We start from the raw sequence: 22,289 nt of genomic DNA on the forward strand, positions 1-22,289 counted from the left end.
ATGCTCTCACACCCCTCCATCCCATTCTCTCTGCCAATCTCTCCCTTTCCTGGACTTCAGAACTGTGAGAAATACATTACTGTTGTCTAAGCCACCCAGACTGTGGTGTGTGGCATAGCAGTCCTAGCAGACCCATACGCCATTCCTCTCGATGATGGTCACCAATCAGGCAGCCCCCCTCCCCTCCTTCATCCCCATCCTCACAGCAGGTCCCGACAAGGGGCTCAACTTTTATTATAACTGCAAGGGGAGGTCATTAGAACCTTTTAAGCAGGGGGATGGCTTAAAATAATTTCTATTCTAAGAACAATTCCTCTGATTGCTGTTTGGAGAATGTATGAGGCAAGAGTGAAAGCAGGGGGGCCAGTTAGGTTACCGTAGTCATACAGGTGAGAGATATTGGTGGCTTAGTCAAGCAGACGTCAGGAAGTCAAGAAGAAATCCAAAGCCATCTCCCTACAGGTCTAGAACCGCTACTTAATTACTCTTTAATCACCCTTTTCAATCCAAGCCTCTGAAGATGGTTAACATGAGTTGATAGTTACTGGCCTCTTTCTGCTATTTTTTTAGTAAGTCCAACCTGGCTTTGTCTAATATCTGTTTAAAATGTGGTGATATTTACCGCCTTTTTGCAGTTTTGAGGCATTCACCAAAATTCTAACACAACCAGAAACTCCTATTCAATAATCAGTTATAAATAACTCTGGCTCTGAATTTCCTTGGCAAGCAGGTAAATCATGTCTTTGGCCTCAACAGCCTATAACATATATATATTTATAAATAGTTGTTGTTTATTCACTCAGTCACGTCCAACTCTGCAATCCCATGGACTGTAGCCCACCAGGCTCCTCTGTCCATGGGATTTTCCAGGTAAGAAGACTGGAGCAGGTTGCCATTTCCTTCTCCGGGGGATCTTCCTGACCCAGGGATCAAACTTGCTTCTCCTGCTTGGCAGGCGGAATGTTAACCACTGAGCCACCTGGGAAGCCCCATATATATGTGTGTGTAAAATGCCATTAAGTTGCCACTGACTAATTCCATATTTGTATAGCAAGGTCAAACATTTTATAAAGTATTACTCAGATGTGAAGAAAAAAGGGTCTTTAATTTCCGTATCAGGTCTATTTTCTCCCAAAGTAGAGCAGGAGGACAGAGCCGACCCCAAGGCTGATGAAGATCCACAGGACTCTCCAAGCACCACTGCATACAGTTCCGCGGCTGACTTTTTCCTTGTGGCCAGCAAGTCTCATGGACTCCTGCTCACACAACATCCACTCGGGAAAGGAGAGGGGAAAGGTCCCCGAATGACTAAGCATTCATTCGACAGAGACAGTTTCAATTTGAAACAGAATGGTTAAACCAGAGAGACCGAGTTACCTGTAATCAGCAAGGCTGAGCGCCAGCTCAGGCCCAGACTCGTTTCCAGTTCAGCTAAAACATGGTTTTCCATAAGTCTTCCCTGCATTCATGGAAATAATCAAGGCAGCATCCAGAAATAACTTGAAACCAGTGTCCATCACAATCCAAGTGAATGATGGTCTCTTTAATTGGATTTCAGATATTTTATTTTTTTTAACCTTTCACATCATTGTTTTCAGTGACTAGTCTTAATTTAATATTAAAAGCAGCTCTAATATTAGCCCAAAAGAGTCCATGTTTGCTCTTCTCCTTGGGCCATTCCAAATAAGTTCTCTGTGCCATGAGAGCTCTTAGCTTGTGATATCTATCAGGAATGGTGTTCTGTGGAATGGGTTCCAGCAAGATCAAGATTAAGTTATTAGATCCTTCATGGAAGAGATTGTGGTGGGCAAAGTAGAGTTCATAATGGCACCACTCGCTCTGGACAAAGTTGGGAGACAAAACGAAGATGGACTTGTAGCTTTTCTCAATGCAGTTGATGATATTTTCCACGATGCTCTTGCCAGCAACAAAGTTTCTCTCATGGAGACAAATCCTTATATTTTCTTTTTCTAGACAAGGTACCAGTTCATTCTTCACCCAGGCAGAGTCATGTTCACTGTATGAAATAAAAGCATGGAACTGAAGAGTTCTTTGGAGTTCTTCCAAGGGCACATTCCTGGCTCTGCGCCGGGTCTGGGTCCAATGACACACCATTCTGAGGTACCAGGGCAGATCCAGGTAGATGCAGAGGACAGTCACGGTAACGGCCAGCGCCAGCCCAGGGACCACGATGGTGACAATCAGCAGAGCCGTGTTGCATGACAGCTCAGATACACGGAAGTCCTTTAGAGGGGCTCCCTTATAGCTCTCCGGATAGTCACACTTATAAGAATCAGGCCAATCCTCTACCACTTCACTTGATACTTGGCCTATACTTTGGATAAACTCTCTTAGCTCACAGGAACATTGGAATGGATTGTTCCCTGCTTTGAGGGACCTAATCTTCTGGCAGCTCTGGAAGAAATCAGCTGATGGATTGGAAATTGAATTATAATCAATGATCAGTATAGAAAGGCCACTAAAGATACCACATCCAGGAAGGTGGGCTAAAGAATTGGAAGCAAGGTTGAGTTCTTGCAAAGTTCCCAGACCAGTGACATCTTTAGGGATGCTCCTTATTCTGTTACTGTGAAGATCAAGAACCTTGATCCGAGGAGGTAAACATCTGAAAACAGAGTCAGTGAGTGCATTTGAAGATAAATTTAACACCACTATACTCCCAGCCCAAGTGCAATTTCCATTATATCTGTCATATTCCAAAGAATTCCAGCTAACATCCAGTGTTTCCAAAGAAAGCATATCCTTAGTCATGAGACTTGTTTTGAAAAGGTCTTTTAATTCATTCTTTTGTAAGATAAGCGTCTCCAATCTAGTTAAAGTGCCACAATTTTGAAAGACACTATCTGTGAAAGCATTCTGGGTAAAGTTCAGAAACTTAAATGTGCTTGGTCCCTGAGGACAAAGCATGTGTATAAAGCGTGTGTCTGATATGGTTAACATCAGAATATTCATCTCAGAAAACAGTGTGTATACTGCTGCCTGTGAAAAAATAAAAACTTCGTTTGTAATATCTTCTATTTTTAGTGACTTCAGTGTCGTTTTATAATAAGTAAAAACTTCTTCATCAATTTTTTCAACTATTGTTAAATTGTAAATATTGAGATATTCTACAGGTTTGGGCCAAAGGAATTGAAAAACTTTAACCAAACATTTCCAAGTTGTTTCCATATGGTTGAGGGTAAAATTTAGTAAGGTTGGTCCTCCAGTGAGTCCTGATAAAAATTTAAGTAAAACTTGACAATTGTCATCATTCAATTTAATATTAGTCAGTTGTAAGCACCCTAAACTATTCACTGATATGTTCACTTGGACAGAGAAAAAGCTATTTGGGTGAAAAACAAGGTGAAGTTTCTTTGTATTCAGAACTTGAAGACTTTCTTTCTTATTTTCTTTCATATAATAATCTTCCAAATCCAGAAGGATACAACTTAGGTGCAAGTGAGCAACTGGTAGTAGATCTAATTGTTGTAACTTTGCAGCACTCAATCCTAAGAAATTCAGTTGGGTCAAGTTGCCAAATTCCTTACAGATGGGCAGGGCATCAAAGTCATTGAATGAGAGGTCTAAGTGCTTGAGACTCGTGGTGATTGGATGGCAAGATATCTTCTGCAGCTGATTGTGAGATAAATCCAAATATTCCAAATCATGGTTGAACTTGAAAATACTAATATCAAGGTCCTGGATTCTATTATGGGAAAGTCTCAGAACTTTCAGCCCTGAGAGAAAGCTGACATCAGACAGGTAAAGCTCAGATATGTTGTTTTGAGACAAGTCCAAGACTTCGGTTTTTGGTGGCAGGTCTTTGGGAACATGAAGAAGGCTTGTTTTTGACATGTCTACCACAAATTCACTTTCAACAGAGAACTGGATTATGGTTCCAAATACTAAGGCCACGATGTAAACGAAACGACAGCTTCTGATGGGAGATTCCTTGTCTTTGGTCATGGCGTTGAAGTGACTATCTCCCGGAGGGTTGGTGCTGTTCTTCAGAACATCCTGATACGCATCCAATTCTAGAAATATAATATATGTTAAGATGTATAAACACTGGCTGATTACTCCCAATCCTCAGCTTACTAAACATGAAATCTCAACAAGTTCTTCATTTACTATCAGGATCATTTCTGGTCCCATAATTTAATATGCCATTTTTTCCCAGTTACGCAAGTTGCTGGTGCCAGGAAAGGCAATGAAGACCTTGTTATCAAAGAACTGTGGCTATTGTTCCACCCAGGAGCCTGTCTTTGTTTACTCCAACTCAGAACTTTCTCAGGGCTGAAGCAGCTTCCTGGACAGTGTTTGGAAACCCTTAAAGGCATGTACACTACCCACAGCCACCTGGAGCCAGGGATAAGGGATGGGGCAGGCAGCACTTGTACCAAAACCAGAAAGAAAGAAGCTGGGAAAGAAGATACTGGGGAGAAAAAAGCCTTTGGACAGCTCCATGTACGCCAAGCAATTGAGAAGGCCACATACATGCCCAGGTCTGGATGCACGCTCAGAGAAGACCTGAAAAAAATCCTAAACTTCCACCACTGGTTGACTTTTAGGCTCTGTGCAAGGGGAAAGTAAAGGCTAAGTCAGAGTTGTAAACAGCCTGACAAGCCCTGAAGAAGTGTTTCCAAAAAAGCCAATATGCAAAGATCAGGTGTTTTTTGTTTTATTCTGTTTTCCCCAGATGTTTAAGAAAACCTCTGCCAAATCACTAGCTGACCACTAAGCCAATGGAACAGAGAATTCGATGGGCACACACAAGAAGGAAAACAGTCTTTACAAAAATAGTTTAGAAACATCACTAAACATGGTGCTTCCCTGGTGGTCCACTGGTTAGGAATCCACCTGCCAATGCAGGGGACTGGAATTTGATCCCTGGTCTGGGGAGATCCCACATGCCTCGAGGAAAGCAAGCCGGTGAGCCACAACTACTGAGCCCAAGTACCACTGCCACTGAAGCCAGAGCAGCCTAGAGCCTGGGCCCCTCACCGAGAAGAACTTCCATGATGAGACGCCCACTTGCTGCAACCAGAGACGGCCCATGTGCAGCAATAAGATCCAGCAGAGCCAAAAATAAATAAATAAAAATGTAAAAAAAAAAATCCAAAGAAGAAGGGGCATATAAATACCTATAGCTGATTCACCTTTCTGTACAGAAGAAACCAATACAATATTGTGAAGCAAGTATACTCCAAGAAAAAAAAAATTATTAAACAAACAAATACACCCCACAGCGAGCAGCAACAACCAACCCTGGGAAAGAGGAAAAGCTGACTTGCCACATACTAGTATCTCCAGAGTTACCGCATTATAATATTCAAACTGTCTGGTTGAAGAAAACAAGCTTGAGGCATGTGGACAAAAAAAAATCACTGTCCTTTCATAGGGAAAAACATTAAAAGAACAAACTTAGAGAACTGACACGACCCACCTTCAAGTCTTACATAAAGCTATCGCAATCAAGACAGTGTGGTAGTGATAAAAGAATGGACAGACAGATCAATGGCTCAGAAGAGACAGCTCAAAAATAGACCCACACAAATATAGTCAGCTGATCTTTGACAAAGAAGTAAAGAAAACTCAGTGAAGAAAGGCTAGTCTCTTTAACAAACAGTACTGGAACCACTAGACATTCTACATGTAAAAAAGGGGGGAAAAAAAGATGGTCTAGCTCAAGATAGATGTAAAATACAAAACTATAAAATTTCTAGGAGATAATATAGGGTAAAATCTAGCTGACCATGAATTTGGCAATGACTTTTAGACACAACATCAAACGCACAATCCATGAAAGAAAAAAAATGTTAAATGGGACTTCATTAAAATTAAATTCTTCTGCTTTGCAAAAGACACTATTACGAATGTGAAAAGACAAGCCACAGACTGGGAGAAAATATTTGCAAAACACACATCTGATAAAGAACTTGTGTCCAAAATAAATGAAGAGAAACTCAACAAAATATAAACAATGCAATTTAAAAACGGGCAGAAGATATTTCACCTAAGAAGACATACAAATGACAAATAAGGACATGAAAAGGCACTCAATGCCACGTATCATCAGGGAACTGGAAATTAAAACAGCAATGAGGAACTACTACATATCTATTAGAATGGCCAAACAATCCTGAAACAGCACTAAATGTTGGTCATGATATGGAGCAACAGGAACTTTCATTAACAGGAACTTTCATTAACTTTCAAATTGAAAAAGGCACAGATACTTTGGGAGACAGTCTGACAGTGTTTTTACTTAAAGCTAAACATGGCCTCACCATATGATCCAGCAATCACACTCCTAGGTATTAACCCGAACGAACTGGAGATCTGTGTCCACACAAAAACCTGCAGCTGGATGTTGACAGCTTTATTCATAACTGCCCCCAAACCGCAAGCAACAAGATGCCCTTCAACAAGTGAAAAAGGTTAACAAGCTGTGGTACATCCATCCAATGGATTGTTATTCAGCAACAAAAAGAAATAACCTGTTGAGCCATGGAGGAACCAAAATTCAGACTGCTAAGTGAAGAAATCAATCAGAAAAGGCTACCAACTGTATCATTCCAACCCTCTGACGTTCTGGAAAAGGCAAAACTAAAGAGGCATTTAGGATCAGTGGTTGACAAGAGTTAGGAGGAGGGATGAATAGGCAGAGCACATAGGATTTTCAGGGCACTGAAACTACCTCCATGTGATATTATAACGGTGGATATATGATCTTATGCATTTGTCAAAACCTATAGGACAATGCAACCCAAAGACTGAATCCTAATGTAAAGTATAGATGTTAGTTAATAATATGTCAATATCAGTTCATCAATTATAATAAACAGACCACTAACGAAAAATGTTATAATAAGGGAAATTGTGTCGAGTGAAAAAAGGGATATATGGGAATTCTCTAACCTATTTACTCAAATTTTCTATAAACCAAAAGCTGCTCTAAAAAATAAAGTCCATTAATTAAAAAAACAAAAAAAAGGAGAAGAAAAGAAGTCAATAGAAACTGTCCCCAAAGAAGCACATGCACTGATTTGTTTGCCAAAGACTTTAAATCAATTGTCTTAAAAGTTAACTACATTAAAAATAAATAAATAAATAAAAATAAAAAGTTAACTACATGACCATGGTCTCTTTTCACTGGACTCAGAATACTTTATTTCTCTTTCAAAGGACAGTCCTCTTATCCCCTCAAAGTGTTTTACTGGTCAGTTTAATCATCTAAAATTATTCAAAAGGGTAAACAAGGAGCTACCGCCAGAAACTACAGACATTCTCGAGTCTACATCAGTATTCACTTTGGTACTACTTCAGCCATCTGCTGCAGCCAGTGATAACACCCCGCTTGGGTGAAGGGTTAACAAATCCATTTCTCTCCTTATTCATGGACTAATCTGATCTCTTTTCTGAAAACCTGAAACAAGGGGAATGTCAGCTGTGTTCTCAGAAAAAAAGCACTTCTGGTAAAGATGACTGTCGAGGGGACTCCCCTGGTGGTCCAGGGTGTAAAACCCTCCCAATGCGGGGGGCACAGGTTCACTCCCCGGTCATGGAACTAAGAGCCCACATACCACAACTAGCACACCACAGCAAAGACCCAGCACGGCCAATACAAATAATTTTTAAAATATGACCACTGAACAGTAAATAGCATCCAGGCTGAAAGAACTGTGTATGAACTATAAATACCATGTAGGGAACCTGAGCACTATTTCCTCTCCCGTATCTTTCTTAGTAAAGTGGGACCAAGTGTGGCCTGGGCTTCCCATGTGGCACTAGTGGGTAAGAATCCATCTGCCAACGCAGATGTAAGAGATACAGGTTCCATCCCTGGTGCGGGAGATGCCCTGGAGAAGGAGATGGCAACCCATTCCAGTATTCTTGCCTAGAAAATCCCACGGACAGAGAAGCCTGAAGGGTTATAGTCCATAAGGTCACAAAGAGTTGGACATGACTCAATCGATGGAGCACGCAAGTGTGGCCTATTGGAGTTTGTGTATCTGAATTTTGAGATGAGCCTGAGAGGGCCTCGGGGTGAATGTTGCAGATCCATGCCAATAGTGGGCTCGATCTTCAGATCCTCAACTCAATTTGGCTAAAGCAATATGAAATGAAAAGGATGGGGAGGAAGGTGGTTGATGAGTCCCTGAGGCCTGATTGGAAGGCCCATCCACCAGCAGCTTGACCCCTAAATGTCTATGGCATATGACAGGGGGTGAATCCTTTTGTGAGGGTAGATGAAAATATGAGAAATGAGAGTTGGACCATAAAGAAGACTGAGCGCTGAAGAATTGATGCTTTCTAATTGTGGTGGTGGAGAAGACTCTTGAAAGTCCCTTGGACTTTAAGGAGATCAAACCAGTCAGTCCTAAAGGAAATCACACTGAATAGCCATTGGAACTATTTATGCTGAAGCTGAAGCTCCAATTCTTTGGCTACCTGATGTGAAGAGCTGACTCATTGGAAAAGACCCTAATGCAGGGAAAGATTGAAGGCAGGAAGAGAAGGGGTGACAAAGGATGAGATGGTTAGATAGCATCACCAACTCAAGGGATGTGAATTTGAACAAATTCCAAGAGATAGTGGAGCACAGAAAAGCCTGGTATACTGAAGTCTATGAGGTCCCCAAGAGTCAGACATGACCTAGTGACTGAACAACCACACATGAAGATAGGAATGAGGCCACATTTATGTTACGAGAAAGAACTCTCCGACTCCATGAACTGGACTTCACCAAAGCCAGCTGCAGCTGGCCTGGCAGAGATAACGCTACTCTTTGTGAAGCCATTTGAGAAGATACGGTTAATACAGGCCAAACCTGGCATTGATGACTAGCTGAGGGGTGAAGGCGGATGCACCAGCCCACAGACCCCCTGACTGTGAAGGCGGATGCACCAGACCACAGACCCCCTGACTGTGACTGAGACAGAGAGGTAACTAAAATTATGCCAAAGGTCAAGCAAGAAGCCAATCCCAGCAATTCAGACACATACTCATGAGTCTATGCCACTCCAGGTCTGATCTGCACAGAAAAATACCTATGAGCACCCACAGGGGACAAGAGTTGGCCAGGAAAGACCAGGACCCCCAGCCCCCTAACTTGCATAGCAGCATCCTGAGAGCAGCAAAGGAGCTGTGATGGCCACAGAGCAGCCTCCTACACCTACACTAGAATGCCCACACCACACCTGCCTGGAACTACCTACAGGAAGAGGTTAGCAGTGCCTTCACAGACCCACAAGGGGCAGTTGATATAACACACATACTCTGCTCTTTCCATTCACAGGAAAATGTTTTTACTTATAGGATCTTATTTTCAGACATACTTCCCATACAAATGGGTATGGGTTTTTCCAATTCACATTAGACCAGAAGCACCAAATTCAGAGAGGCAGGATTTGGCACTTGATAATCTGGAATCATCAAATTCCTACAGTTGACATGCTGCTAAAACAGGAGATGATACAGAAATATTTAAAAGTATATTGAAGGAATCAGAAGACACGTCAGAAAAAAGTGGGCGCGTATAAGAGAACAGTCTTCCCAAAGCCCAGAAAGTCTTACCCTACTACAGTGGATGACAGACATTGCCTCTCATGACAGCGATGCAGAGTGAATGAGAAAAGATGACCTGGTTGAGAAGAGGCAGGTGTGTGACCCCATGGACTCAATATTTGCCACCAGGACAAAGGGCTAGAACTTCACAGCTTCCTCAATCCCATTGAGGGTCTGATAGCCGCACAAAAAGCATCTAGGAGGCCCCAGGGGACCAGAGCAGGCAACCACATTTCTCACTTAGTAGCTAGTATAACTGAGAACAGATTTTGACTACTTGTTGTTCAGTTGTATTAACAAAAAGCTCTACTGTTTGTTACTTGAGGGTATACTGGACATTGCAAAATAGTTAAGAGATGAGTAGTTTCAATAAGTCATACTTTGGAAGAGTAAAAACTCTTCCTGGTTGGGGAAATTTCATTACAAACTGGCACACAGTAGTGAAAAGCCCCTCGCTGCTCCTCCAATACGGCATTTCCCAACGGCCCATCAGTACAATCATATTTCTGTCTACAAAATAAACTTTTAAAATCACTTTTTAGAATGTTCTAAATATTCTCTGGATCAAGAAAACCACATTTTCAATTAGAAACATTAAAAGTGGCGAGAGTCAACAGGGTGATGGGCACTTGCTCTAGCCACCATCTCTTGCCCTAAATCCCCCAAACAATGAAATACACACACATATAAAACCAGAAAGGGAAGTGTTTAGGGGAACTGAAACCAAGAGAAGTCTCTGAAATCCACAAGCAGATCGAACTATGACAGACAAAACTAGCCTTCCAGAGATGTCTACTTCCTAATCCCAGGATTTGTAAATATGCTGTTACATGGAAAGGGGGATTTAAAGCTGCAGGTAGCATTAAGGTTGCTAATCAGCAGATCTTAAAATTTACACGAGTGGGCCCAAGGCAATCACGAGTACCTTAAGAAGTGGAAGACAAAGGAAGAAGAGGTCAGAGTGATATGATATGAGAAAGACATGACCTTCCTTGAGGAAGGGGGCCATGAGCCAAAGTATGCAGGCAGCCTCTAGAAGCTCAAAAAGGTAAATAAGTGGATTCTCCCCCCAGAGCCTCCAGAAGCAATGCAGACTTGCCAACACCTTAACTTAAACCCAACAAGACCAACGTTGGACTGCCAGCCTACAGCACTGTAAAATGATAAAGTGTGCTTTTTAAGCTACTAAGTTTGTGGTAATTTGTTACAGCAGCAAAATAAAATTAATACAGACTAGTTTGGTCCACCCTTCCAACAAGCAGGCTGTGAAAACAGATCAACAAGCAGTTATACGTAAGCGTCCCGGGTGGCTCAGCTGGTAAAGAATCCGCCTGCGATGCAGGAGACCCAGGTTCAACCCCTGGGTCAGGGAGATCCCTTGGAGAAAGGAATGGCTACCTTTCCTTGCCGGGAGAATCCCATGGACAGAGGAGCCTGGACGGCTACAGCCCATGGGGTCACAGAGTCGGACTGAGGGACTGTTACCTAACTATCAATCACAATTTGGGTTGCACAAACAAGAAGCATGACCCTCTTACAAAGTGACCACTGTGACAGAAAGGAACCAAACACAAAATATGAGAGACATTGACACCCAGGGAGACAGAGATAAAAGAGAAAAACAGGCCTTTATCATAGACAGATATCCTCAGAGAGAGAAAACTCTAAAAAAGAATGGAGTAGGAATCGTGAACATTAAAAACTTAATAACTAAAATGGAAGACTTACTGGATGAGTTGAACTGCAGAGTGGCACTGCTAATGTAAGAATGAGTGAGACAGAAGACCAAGGAGAGGCATTTTCCCAAAACACAGTCCAAGAAGCCAAAGAGATTAAATATACGAAAGAAATGCTAGAAAATGTGGAAGACAGACCCACTATATCACTAAAGGATAGATTCTATGCTCTGAAAAAGAAACTGATTCAAAAAAGTTGGGAATCAAAAAGGAGTACTCTGAAAAGAAAGTACAAAGTGTATTGCTAAGTCCTAATACGGATTGATGGAAATTTCACTAACAATCTGGAATTTAAATTGCCAGTGTTAACAAGGGGTTTTTAGTAGATAGTGGAGGGAGAGGGAGAGAGTGGACCAAAAGCATGTTACAACCCTTGCCTGACTGAGAAGAAGCTATATATACCATGTAACTCAATATTCTGTTAGAAAAATATATAAGTTTAAGTATGTATATTATAAGAGTTATTATAAAATTAATAGTTATTAAGAGTTATTATTATAAAATACAAATAAAAGAGATACACTCCAACTATTTGGTAGCAGGAAAAAGATCAGATATGAGAAACCCTATTCAATTGCGCTCTGTGCTGAAGAAATAACATACGATGATTAATTCAGATGTTTTGGGATTGTAACCATGAATTATTATTAGCAAATCCATGACAATAACACAGCAATGGATTAAAGGAAAAAAACAGATGAGCATCTCCATAGAGGTTAAAAATTCACTTATACATTTCAGCATTCATCTTTGACTAAAAACATGTTAATTAAAGTATACAAGCAAAAGATACTTCTAAAAATTGATAAAGAATATATCAAATATCTGACTTAAACCAACATCCTACTCCCAAAGCATTTCCATGAAGGTCAGTAATCAAGAATGCCCACTACTTTTTTAAAATGTTTGTTTACTGATTTGTCTGCACTGGGTCTTAGTTGCTGCATGCAGGATCTTTAGTTGTGGTAGGTGAACTCTTCAGTTGCCATATGAAGAGGCTGAAGTCTCAGTCACTGGACCACCAGGGAAGTCCCTCAAGGATCCCCCCTGTTATTTAACACTGTTCTAGAAGTTCTAGCCATTGTAATGAAGGGGGTAGGGGACGAGAGACAGGAATATTGGAATGGAGGAAATAAAATTATTGTTATTTTTAATTATATGATTGTCACTGTGGAAAATCCAGGACAAGTAGTTGAAAACCTGTTAGAACCAGTAAAAGAGTACAATACAGGGGTCAGTACAAAATAATTTTTTTAAATCTGTCCAAAAGTAGCAGATAGTCAAATAAATTATGGAATCTCCATACAATTAAATACTACTGTGTGGCCTTTAAAAATAATGAAAATCTAACTCCATGGAAAACTGCTCACTATATATATGTGACAAAAGTAGTTTACTTATAAAGTGTACACCAGTTAATATGTACACATACATAGGGAAAAATATAAGATATATATCAAGATATTAACAGTGGTTATTTCTGCATGGTAAAATTTTAAGAGGGGTTTATTTTCCTTTTAGTTGTTCCCTGTATCTTTCAAATTTTGGATGTTTAAAATTAAGGAGAGCACATTATTTGCTCAGAAAATTTACCCCTTCAAAATCAGCAGTGAATAATATGACTAATGTCCAATTTCACAAAAATTAAAAATCATATTAAAGAAAAAAATATATAATATCTAAATGAAACTTGTGATATTAGACTGAATCTTATTTTAGACAGACCTGCGGTAAAAATTATCTGAGTAACAAGTGGAGACAGGATTTTAAGAGGGACCAGGCATTATAGTCTGTTAAGATATAAATCTTAACTTTTACAATGTTATATGAATGCATTAGGAAAATGTACTTCTTTTAGAGAAACAGAATGAAGCATTTAAAGATGAAACATTAGCATGCCTATAATTTATGATATTTAAGTATAAAAAGATAAAGTGAATCAAATGGGATTTTTTTTCTTAAATATTTTTTAAAAGGTATGATTATTTTCACCTACCAAATTGGTAAAATTCAAAAATATAATACCCAAAGTTGGCAGCTGGGACTAAAAGGAGAACTCTCATTTAATGCTGGCAGGAATGAAAATTTAGTACAACTTTTCTGAAAAGCAACTGGGTCACATAGATAAATTCCTTAAAAATATGCTTACCTTTATTTTAGCAATTCTACTTCTCAAAATTTCTTCTAAAGAAATACACATAAAAATATTAGTATGAGGATGCTCATCAGGATGAATAACTGAAAAAAAAATCATAATGACTAAGTATAGAAAATTGTTTAATCAGTTATGGTACACCCATACTATGGAACGGTATATGCAGCCATAAATATTGCACTTTCGGGGGGAAAGTCTACAAAGTAATGTTAAATGAATAAAAGAATACAAAATTGTGTGCACAGTAGGACTCTAGTTTTATTAAATATAATTAAAATCTAACATATACACAACGCCTAGGGGGAAAAAAGAATGGAAAGAAAATGCTAATAGCGATTATCTCTAGATCTCTAAATCATAGATGATTTTAATTTTTTCTCATAACTTTTGTATATTTCCAAAATTTCTAATTTTGAACATCTTTTATAAGTTTAAAGACTTGTCTGAAAATACAGCTAATATTAAAGAAACACACCTGTATTATTTGTGTGGGAAGAGAGAGAGAGGGAGGGAGAGAGAACTTCTTCCTCAGGATAGATAATTGACATCTCTGGATGAGACTCAAAGGTCTCTGGATGGTGTCTGTGTTCAGGGGACTCTGTGGGAAGTTCATCAGCTTCCCTTATATTACCCTGCCTCCAAAACACAAAGATTCCTCCCAGATCATTTATACCCTAGTGTGGTTCCTAGTGTTTACATTTAAGCCAAGAGTTTCTCTAGTTTAGAGAAAAAAAGTAAGAGATGAAAGAACAGAAGATTAGAGAGCTCACAGCTTTTTTTTTTTTCTTAAGGAAGTGAAAGAGACAAAAGGTAAAAAAAAATTTTTTTTTCTTTAATGCATCAAATGAAAGATGGGGAGAGAGATCTAAGACGCTCTGTATTAAGAAAAAAATAGTGGATAAGATCTATGAAAATCAAAACTCTGAAAAATGAAAGACCAGAAAAACATGAGATTCCATAATCAAATCAACAAATATGCAAGAGAAATACTGTTTCATTTGTCAAAGTTTGGGTGAGAAAGTTGAATAAGGCAAGTTCTGGGCCAGTCCCTGCCACTTCCTTCATTTAATAACTGTTTATTCTGAGTGTAGTACGTGCCAGCCCTGCTCCAGACCTTCAATGCTGGGGCGTATAAATATGAATAGCACAAGTTTAATCCCTGCTTTCAAATGCTTATAAATAACTGACAGACACAAATAAACAATTCCAGAACCGTGTTACAGCGAGAATCAAACACTCATGTCTACCAAAAAAATAACATGTGATAGGATAGGTGTCATGAAACCAGGAAAAAGCAAAAAGACAGAATGTAGTAGACAAAAACAGAAGAAAGCAATAACATCAGTTAGCTTTTTTCCTCTTGAATATGACAAGGGCTAGCTATTTCTGTATCTTTCAAGATAGCCATATCTTCCTCTTTCTTGTATTACAGAAAGAACGTTTGCAACATTAAAAAAAAATCACCTTAAAATCATTTTGCAAAAATGTTACCTACTTCCTATACAACCGTTAGCATTTTCTTGCTTATTTGAAGTAATTATTCCATAATTTGAAAAAACCACAAACGCCTTCTTACTTACCAAGATTTCTTTCTCAGAAGGAGAGAAAATAACTTCTAAAGGTACGGAAAAAGAAGACCTTGACAAAATGCAAGTCCTTAGTCTAAGTAAAGCAATACCGTAGCAACGGTTCTGCGCCACCTGTCGGACTTGACTGTAATTACTCCTGCACACGAATTTCCCTTCTAAGGTCCTGAGCAAAGCACATGGATCAGTAGGTTTTTCCGAGCCTAAAACAGTGATCAAAATTTTAAATTCATATGATCACCCAGCTTATGACAATGTCAATGTGAAGAAAAATGTTTTTCTAAGAGAATATTTATCTGTAAGAGTTTGCAACCTGAGTGTTAAATTGTCACCACAGTGGAAAGTTATTCAACATAGCCTGTTTTATCGCCATATTTAATATTTCCAAAATAATTGCAACTACCATGATCAAGCAATTTTGGAGCATTACTTTAGAGATATGGGAGACTAAGATAAAATAAGCTTAGGTTCCAGAACCGGTTTTTAAAAAATCAGCTTTTAAGGAAGTTTAATAGTTAGCGCACCTGGGGGAAACTGCATTGTTTCTCCATGTTCTGACCAACATTTGGTATGGCTAGATGTTTTCATTTTTAATTCTGCTGCTGCTGCTGCTAAGTCGCTTCAGTCATGTCCGACTCTGTGCGACCCCATAGACGGCAGCCCACCAGGCTCCCCCGCCCCTGGGATTCTCCAGGCAAGAACACTGGAGTGGGTTGCCATTTCCTTCTCCAATGCATGAAAGTGAAAAGTGAAAGTGAAGTCACTCATTCATGTCCGACTCCCAGCGACCACATGGACTGTAGCCTACCAGGCTCCTCCGTCCATGGGATTTTCCAGGCAAGAGTACTGGAGTGGGTTGCCATTGCCTTCTCCGTTTTTAATTCTAGAATAATAAATAATAGTGAGATCCTGTGAGACTAATTAAAAACTAATTTTCTAGAGGCCATTTAGAATAATTTAGAGCAACATAAAAAAAGGTTGATGATACAAAAAGAGGATGCCTGGTTACCAAGATACTTCAGGCATCCAGGATACCTTATTTCCAAGATGCTCCCTTAAACGAGGTTCTGTAAGGAACTGAACACATGAGTTAAAGAGTCATTGTATAATTAATCCCAGTCTTTGGCATTATTTCCCATCATTAAAAAAATAAGTTAAGATCCTACTGTCTGATCCACAACAAAGTTGGACATCAGGGTAAGAATCACTTCTGCTTACAGGAGGAAAGGAAAGGCCAAATTCTTGCAATTCATTCTTACTCATCAAACATAACAGGAAGCCTTTGCAGGCCGGAGGAGGATCAGCAAGGAGTGGCTGGATCTTTGCTAAATGAGCAGAAGAGATGGCTAGAGAGGAGTGGGTCTCTGACCCTTGGAAACCAGCTTTGTGAAACAGAGGAGAAAGGAACCAGCTATGGGTTTGAGGGAATTTCAAACATGGGACCAAAGTCTTTAAGAAATATGCACACACACATCACTGCTGATGTGGTGGCATCACATGGCGACAAAATGTTTGTGAGGTCTGGTCACAAACGCTCATTAGGGCATTGCATAATAACACCGGTTTCCGGGAACAAGGAGACTATTCTTTTGAGGCTGTTATGATTCTGAGAAATGTCTTTAAAGAGATGACAAAACCCACAAAAATCAGGTGATATGGAAGATGGCATGACAGTGGGACAGACAGACAGTGCTGGGCAGAAGTCCTCCCAAGGCTGTGCCCTAGCTGTGTGGCCCTGGGCAAGTGACTTAACCCCAAAGACTCCATTCATTCATTCATAAGATGGGAGTGCTTATGAGTTTTTCAGACTTCCCTGGTGGTTCAGCCATTAAAGAATTGGCCTGCAATGCGGGAGAACTGAGTTCGATGCCTGGGTTGGGAAGATCCCCTGGAGGAGGGAATGGCAACCCACTCCAGTATTCTTGCCTAAGAATCCCATGGACAGAGAAGCCTGGCGGCTCTGGTCCATGGGGAAAACTGAACAGCTATATGTAAGAAATAGGAAATTAGAACATTCTTTAACACCATACACAAAAATAAACTCAAAATGGATTAAAAACCTACATGTAAGACCAGATACTATAAAACTCTTAGAAGAAAACATAAGCAGAACACTCTTTACATAAATAGCGGCAATATCTTTTTCAAGCTGTCTCCTAGAGTGATGGAAATAAAAACAAAAATAAACAGATGGGACCTAATTAAACTCAAAAGTGTTTACACAGCAAAGGAAACCATAAACAAAATGAAATGACAACCCACAGAATGGGAGAAAATATTTGCAACCAACAAGGGATTAGTCACTAAAATTTACAAACTAATGAGGCTCAATTAAAATAAATAAATAAGAAGACCTAAACAGACATTTTTCCAAAGAAGACATATAGCTGACCAAGAGGTACATGAAAAGACATTCAACATTGCTAATTATGACAGAAATGCAAATCAAAACTATAACTAGACGTCATCTCACATCAGTCAGTATGGCCATCATCAAAGAGTCTACAAAGAATAAATGCTGTAGGAGATGTGGAGAAAAGGGAACCCTCCTACACTGTTGGTAGGAATGTAAATTGGTACAGTCACTATGGAGAACAGTAGGGAAGTTCCTTAAAAAACTAAAAATAGAACTATCATAGATCCAACAATCCCACTCCTGGACATATATCCAGGAGAAAAACATGGTTTGAAAGGCTACATACACCCCAATGTTCATTGCAACCTTGTTTACAATAGCCAAGACATGGAAGCAACCTAAATGTCTACAGATGGCTGGATAAAGAAAATGTGGTACATATAATAATGGAATATTACTCAGCCATTAAAAAGAATGAAATAATGCTATTTGCAGCAACATAGACAGACCTAGACATCATCATACTAAGTGAAGTCAAAGACAAACATAAAGGTGCTTATATGTAAAATCTTTTAAAAAATTGTACAAATGAACTGTTTTTTGTTTTTTTTTTTTTTACAAAACTGAAAGAGATTCACAGACTTTAAGAACAAACTTATTGTTGGGGGGAGGGAGAGAGGGAAGAGGGGGATAGATTAGGAGTTTGGGATTGATCTATTTAAAATAGATCACCAACAAGGAACTACTGTATAGCACAGGGAACTGTGCTCAATATTCTGTAATAACCTGAATGGGAAAGAATTTGAAAAAGAATAGATACATGAATGTGTATAACTGAATCACTTTGCTATACACCTGAAACTAACACGACATTGTTAACTGACTATACTGCAATATAAAATAAAAATTGAAATTGAAGAAACGGGTCCCTGATTGGGCTGTTTGCCCTTCCGCAGGGCAGAGAGGGGCAGGTTTGGCAGAGGAATTTGCTGTGCTTGCTCTAAGTCACTTCAGTCGGGTCCGACTCTTTGCGACCCTGTGGACTATAGCCTGCCAGGCTCCTCTGTCCATGGAACTTTCCAAGAATACTGGAGTGGGTCCGGTTGCCATGCCCTCCTCCAGGGCATCTTCCGGACCCAAGGATCCAACCGGTATCTCTAACGTCTCCTGCATTGGCAGGTGGGTTGTTTAACCCAAGGCACAGGCACGCCGTCTGCGGTACACCAAAACACACCTGGAATAGTTTGCTAACACCACCGAAGAACTCAGAAAAAATAACTGCTTTCAAAATTAAAGCCTCCTTTTTACATAAAAATACATATACTATATAGTCACTGAAGGAAAGTTACCTGGCTCCAAATAGCCTGGAGTTAAAGCTCCCCTCCAGGTCCTCCCCACCATTCTATGCAAAACAAAGAACTCTCTCACCCAGAGAAGAAAAAGGACATTAAGGTTGATTACACCCAGCTCCCAGCCGGTCCAGCCTCTGGTCGATCTCCAAAATTCCTTGCCCCAGCCGTTTAAGAGATAACTATTCCGAACAACTTGGAGAAGAACAGGCCCCCTTAAGACAGTAACTTTCCACATACCTGCCTACATATACTTACTCTTTTCTTGGATAAGTGCAGCAGCTCGCTAATCTGGCTGCTGCCCCTTCTCGTCTCATTAAAGGCGAGCTGTTCCTGAAAAGTGCAGGTCTCCTTCTGAACCTCGCCTTCTCTAACTACCCTACCTTACATTCACAAGAACAGGTTTATACTGTACATGCCTTGTGCTGTTTCCCCTGCCCTCACTTAATATTCGACTATGGCCCGCCTTCCTTCCATATCAACAAACTGGACACAGGGTTATAATTTCTAACGACTACAGCATACCTTGGAGAAGGAAATGGGAACCCACTCCAGTATTCTTGCCTGGAGAATCCCGTGGACGGAGGAGCCTGGTGGGCTACAGTCCACGGGGTCGCAAAGAGTGGGACACGACTGAGCCACTTCACTCCCAGCATACCTCTTCGTTTGAAGTTACTAAAAACTACTTCACCAGTCTTTTGTCGGGAGGACAGTTTATTTCCGGGTTGTTTTCTCTGGCATAAACAATCACAGTCAACATCCTCGGACATACACGTGTGCACATTTGACTGTTTATTTAGTACAAGTTCGCAGATGTGGGCCAAAGCTAACACATTTGAATTTTGATCCACGTTTCCAAACTGGCATTCTAGAAAGTGTTTTTATTCGGCTGACTGGTTTTAAATTAGATGACACTCTCACAAACTGGGTAAGGGAAAGCTATTTAAAGCACCATGGGGAGCGGCGGGAGGCGGAGGAGTGGGATCGAAAACTCCTACTGAACTTGAGCAAACTCTTCCTGGTTTAACTGCGCAGTTTCCTGGGCGCTTTTCAAGGAAGGAGACGCAGCCGGAGAGCCCCAAGATCCGCCCCGGGCGGGGGTGGGCGCCCCTCCAGCACACCAGGCGGCACAAAGTTCGGAAAAACCGTTTCCGATGGTTGGTCGGAAGTGCGGCGGGGACCCCGCTCCTCGACCCGGGCAGCCTGGGTGAGGCGGCGCCCGGACCTCCGCGGCGCTCGGGGCCGGGCTGGGGCCGCGGGGGCGGGGCCCTGGTGGGGGGCGGGGCCCTGGTGGGGCGGGGGCCCCGGTAGGGGGCGGGGCGCTCGGGGCGGGGCGGGGCTGCGGGGGCGGGGCCCTGGTGGGGGGCGGGGCCCTGGTGGGGCGGGGGCCCCGGTAGGGGGCGGGGCGCTCGGGGCGGGGCGGGGCTGGGGCCGCGGGGGCGGGGCCCTGCTGGGGGGCGGGCCCTGGCGGGGCCGCGGGGCGGGGCCGCCCAGCCAGCCCGCCCTGTTCCCCTCCCAGCCCGCCCTCCGGCCGCGTCCCCGCCGGCCCTGCCGACGTGGCGGGGCGGGACCCGGCGGCGCTCCCGCGCGCACTCGGCCGCCTGAGCGGTAAGAGCCCCGGGCACCCCTCGCCTTCCTCCCCTTCCCCGGGCGGGCGGGGGGATGCGGGGACAGCCGCCGCGGGGTGATGGGGATTCCCTGCCGTCTCTGTTGATCCCGTTCGGTTCGTTCCCAGAGTCGGCAGGGGCTGGGCACCGGGCGCAGGATCGGAGGGAACGGCGCTGGGGGTGAAGGTCCGGGGAGGCGCGGGCGGCGCGGCCGAGGGCCCCGCGTGGGTGCGGGCGTGTGAGTGTGTGTGTGTGAGTGTGTGTCGCTCCGGGTCCACGCTCATGCACACACCCACACGCCCGCACTCCGGCTCTGCCCCCTCGGCCGGCGTGAACCTCTGCGGAGCCTGTCTTGTGCTCCCGAAGTATTCGGTCGGAGTACAAAGCAAGTCTGAAAAAGTTTTCCCCAGGTCCCAGGTCCCAGTGAGAAGCAGGCTGCGGGGTCTCCGCAGCGGCGGGCACAGGCGAAGCAAGCCCCATCCCGGGGTTCGCCAGCCCTTGGCCTGGCGAAAAGCCAAGCCCCGGCCTTGCCCTCCCACCCAAACTCATCATTTCTCGCGCTGCAGACGCCGGCAGTGCCGGCGCTTCCACCCCAGCTGGCACCCTGAGCCGGCAGCACCTCTGTTCACAGCCCGCAGGTTGAGCACCACTCTCCACCCCAAAACCCCGCCCGCCCGCCCCGTCGCTCGTCTTCTTCCCTGGAACCAGATATTTCCGACCATCTCAGATCAGGCGCCTGAACTTCACTGCCCTTTCCTGGAGCAGGAAGAACTCTCTGCATGAACTGTCAGGGTTCTCTCTCTGTCCTACGATGCCATCAGTTCTCATCCTAAACTTCTTGAGAGGGTCAAGCGTGTGGCTTTTAAAATCAATGTCTCGAACTCCAGAAGACCTCGTCCGCCCTGAGAAAACTAAGTAGGCAGGCTTTCTCCTCAGAGCCTTCTCTGCCCTCTTTTCCTCCCATTGCCCCTTCTGCACCACACCTGTGTCCATTCCCTGCCTTTCCTTCCTTTCCTGAGCTCAGGGAAAAATCTAATAAACTCCTTGGGGCATAAACTCTAAGCAAAAGGAGGGAACTTTGAGGGTGGGATCTGAGGCTCCTTGGAGCCAGTGCAGAAGGAATTTGAGGGTGGGAAGGAGCCTTGCTGATTCTCACGGATTCAGACATTATTAGACCAGGCTTACATCACACATTGTTTCTCTTTAATCAATATCAAACAATATATTTCAGTTCAGTAAATGGCAGAGTGTCAGAAAACAAGCTAGGTGCTTGTTGGTCACAGTTCTGGAGGGGAGACAAATAAATGTCTCCTTTTAAAAAATCACACAGAAATAAATACTCCTTAAAAATGCCATGGAAGTCTATGCAATGTATCTCCTAAAACAATGGAAGGAGTGGGGCAAATTTGGGAAACTTTCAAAGTAGAAAGTAACATTGTTGTTCAGCAGCTGAGTCATGTCAGACTCTGCCATCCCATGAACTACAGAGCACCAGGCTTCGCTGTCCTTTACTATCTCCTGGATTTTGCTCAAACTCATGTCCATTGAGTTGATGAAAGTGATACTAGACACTGAGAAAAAAAAAAACAGGACTTTACCAGGCAGTTGGAGCCAGGGCATCCTGGTCAGAAAAACCAGCCTAAGCAAAGGTGGAGATGTTTATGAGCTGCCTGGGCAGTGAAGGAAAATGTGCAGTCTGGTGAGTTGAGAGTTCCAGGAGGCTGATAGAGAAAGTGGAGCTGGGCTATGAGGGGCCCCAGATGCCATGCTAAGGTGTTTAAACCTCATGTTTTTTAAACAGGGGAGCAAATAGGTCCTTATTCCTGTTTCATAAAATTACCTGGCAGACGTGTGGAAGCCAGACTGGAGGAAAAAGAGTCTGGGTTCTGAGTACACATACTTGTCAAGTACCATAGGAACTCTTGCAACC

At 42.4% G+C, this 22,289-nt stretch overlaps 2 protein-coding genes across 7 annotated transcripts in view; one reads left to right on the plus strand and one right to left on the minus strand.

Moving 5' to 3' along the window:
* Positions 1 to 1,086: 1,086 nt before the first annotated feature.
* TLR6 (toll like receptor 6) lies at positions 1,087 to 19,880 on the minus strand. Of its 5 annotated transcripts, none has more exons than XM_061164563.1 (3): positions 19,278 to 19,880; positions 13,456 to 13,490; positions 1,087 to 4,034 (listed from the first exon to the last, which is right to left on the minus strand). In XM_061164563.1, the coding sequence occupies exon 3, from the start codon at positions 3,964 to 3,966 to the stop codon at positions 1,573 to 1,575; it is 2,394 nt and encodes a 797-aa protein (XP_061020546.1). In that variant the 5' UTR covers positions 3,967 to 4,034; positions 13,456 to 13,490; positions 19,278 to 19,880; the 3' UTR covers positions 1,087 to 1,572. The 5 variants fall into 5 exon arrangements, with proteins under 5 accessions (XP_061020546.1, XP_061020547.1, XP_061020543.1 ...); XM_061164564.1 differs by lacking the exon at positions 19,278 to 19,880 and adding an exon at positions 15,042 to 15,113; XM_061164560.1 differs by lacking the exon at positions 13,456 to 13,490.
* Positions 19,881 to 19,934: 54 nt separating this feature from the next.
* Positions 19,935 to 22,289, plus strand: part of FAM114A1 (family with sequence similarity 114 member A1) — a 69,465-nt gene continuing 67,110 nt past the window's right edge. Inside the window, exon 1 of one of the 2 annotated variants that reach the window (XM_061164567.1) lies at positions 19,935 to 19,959. The gene's annotated coding sequence lies outside the window, so the exon portion shown is untranslated. Of the gene's footprint in view, positions 19,960 to 20,271; positions 20,361 to 22,289 lie in introns of those variants that run through there. The other variant, XM_061164566.1, reaches the window with a different exon arrangement.

This window comes from Dama dama, chromosome 17 (genome assembly GCF_033118175.1).
Source record: "Dama dama isolate Ldn47 chromosome 17, ASM3311817v1, whole genome shotgun sequence".
In the NCBI taxonomy this organism is placed as follows: Eukaryota; Metazoa; Chordata; class Mammalia; order Artiodactyla; family Cervidae; genus Dama; species Dama dama.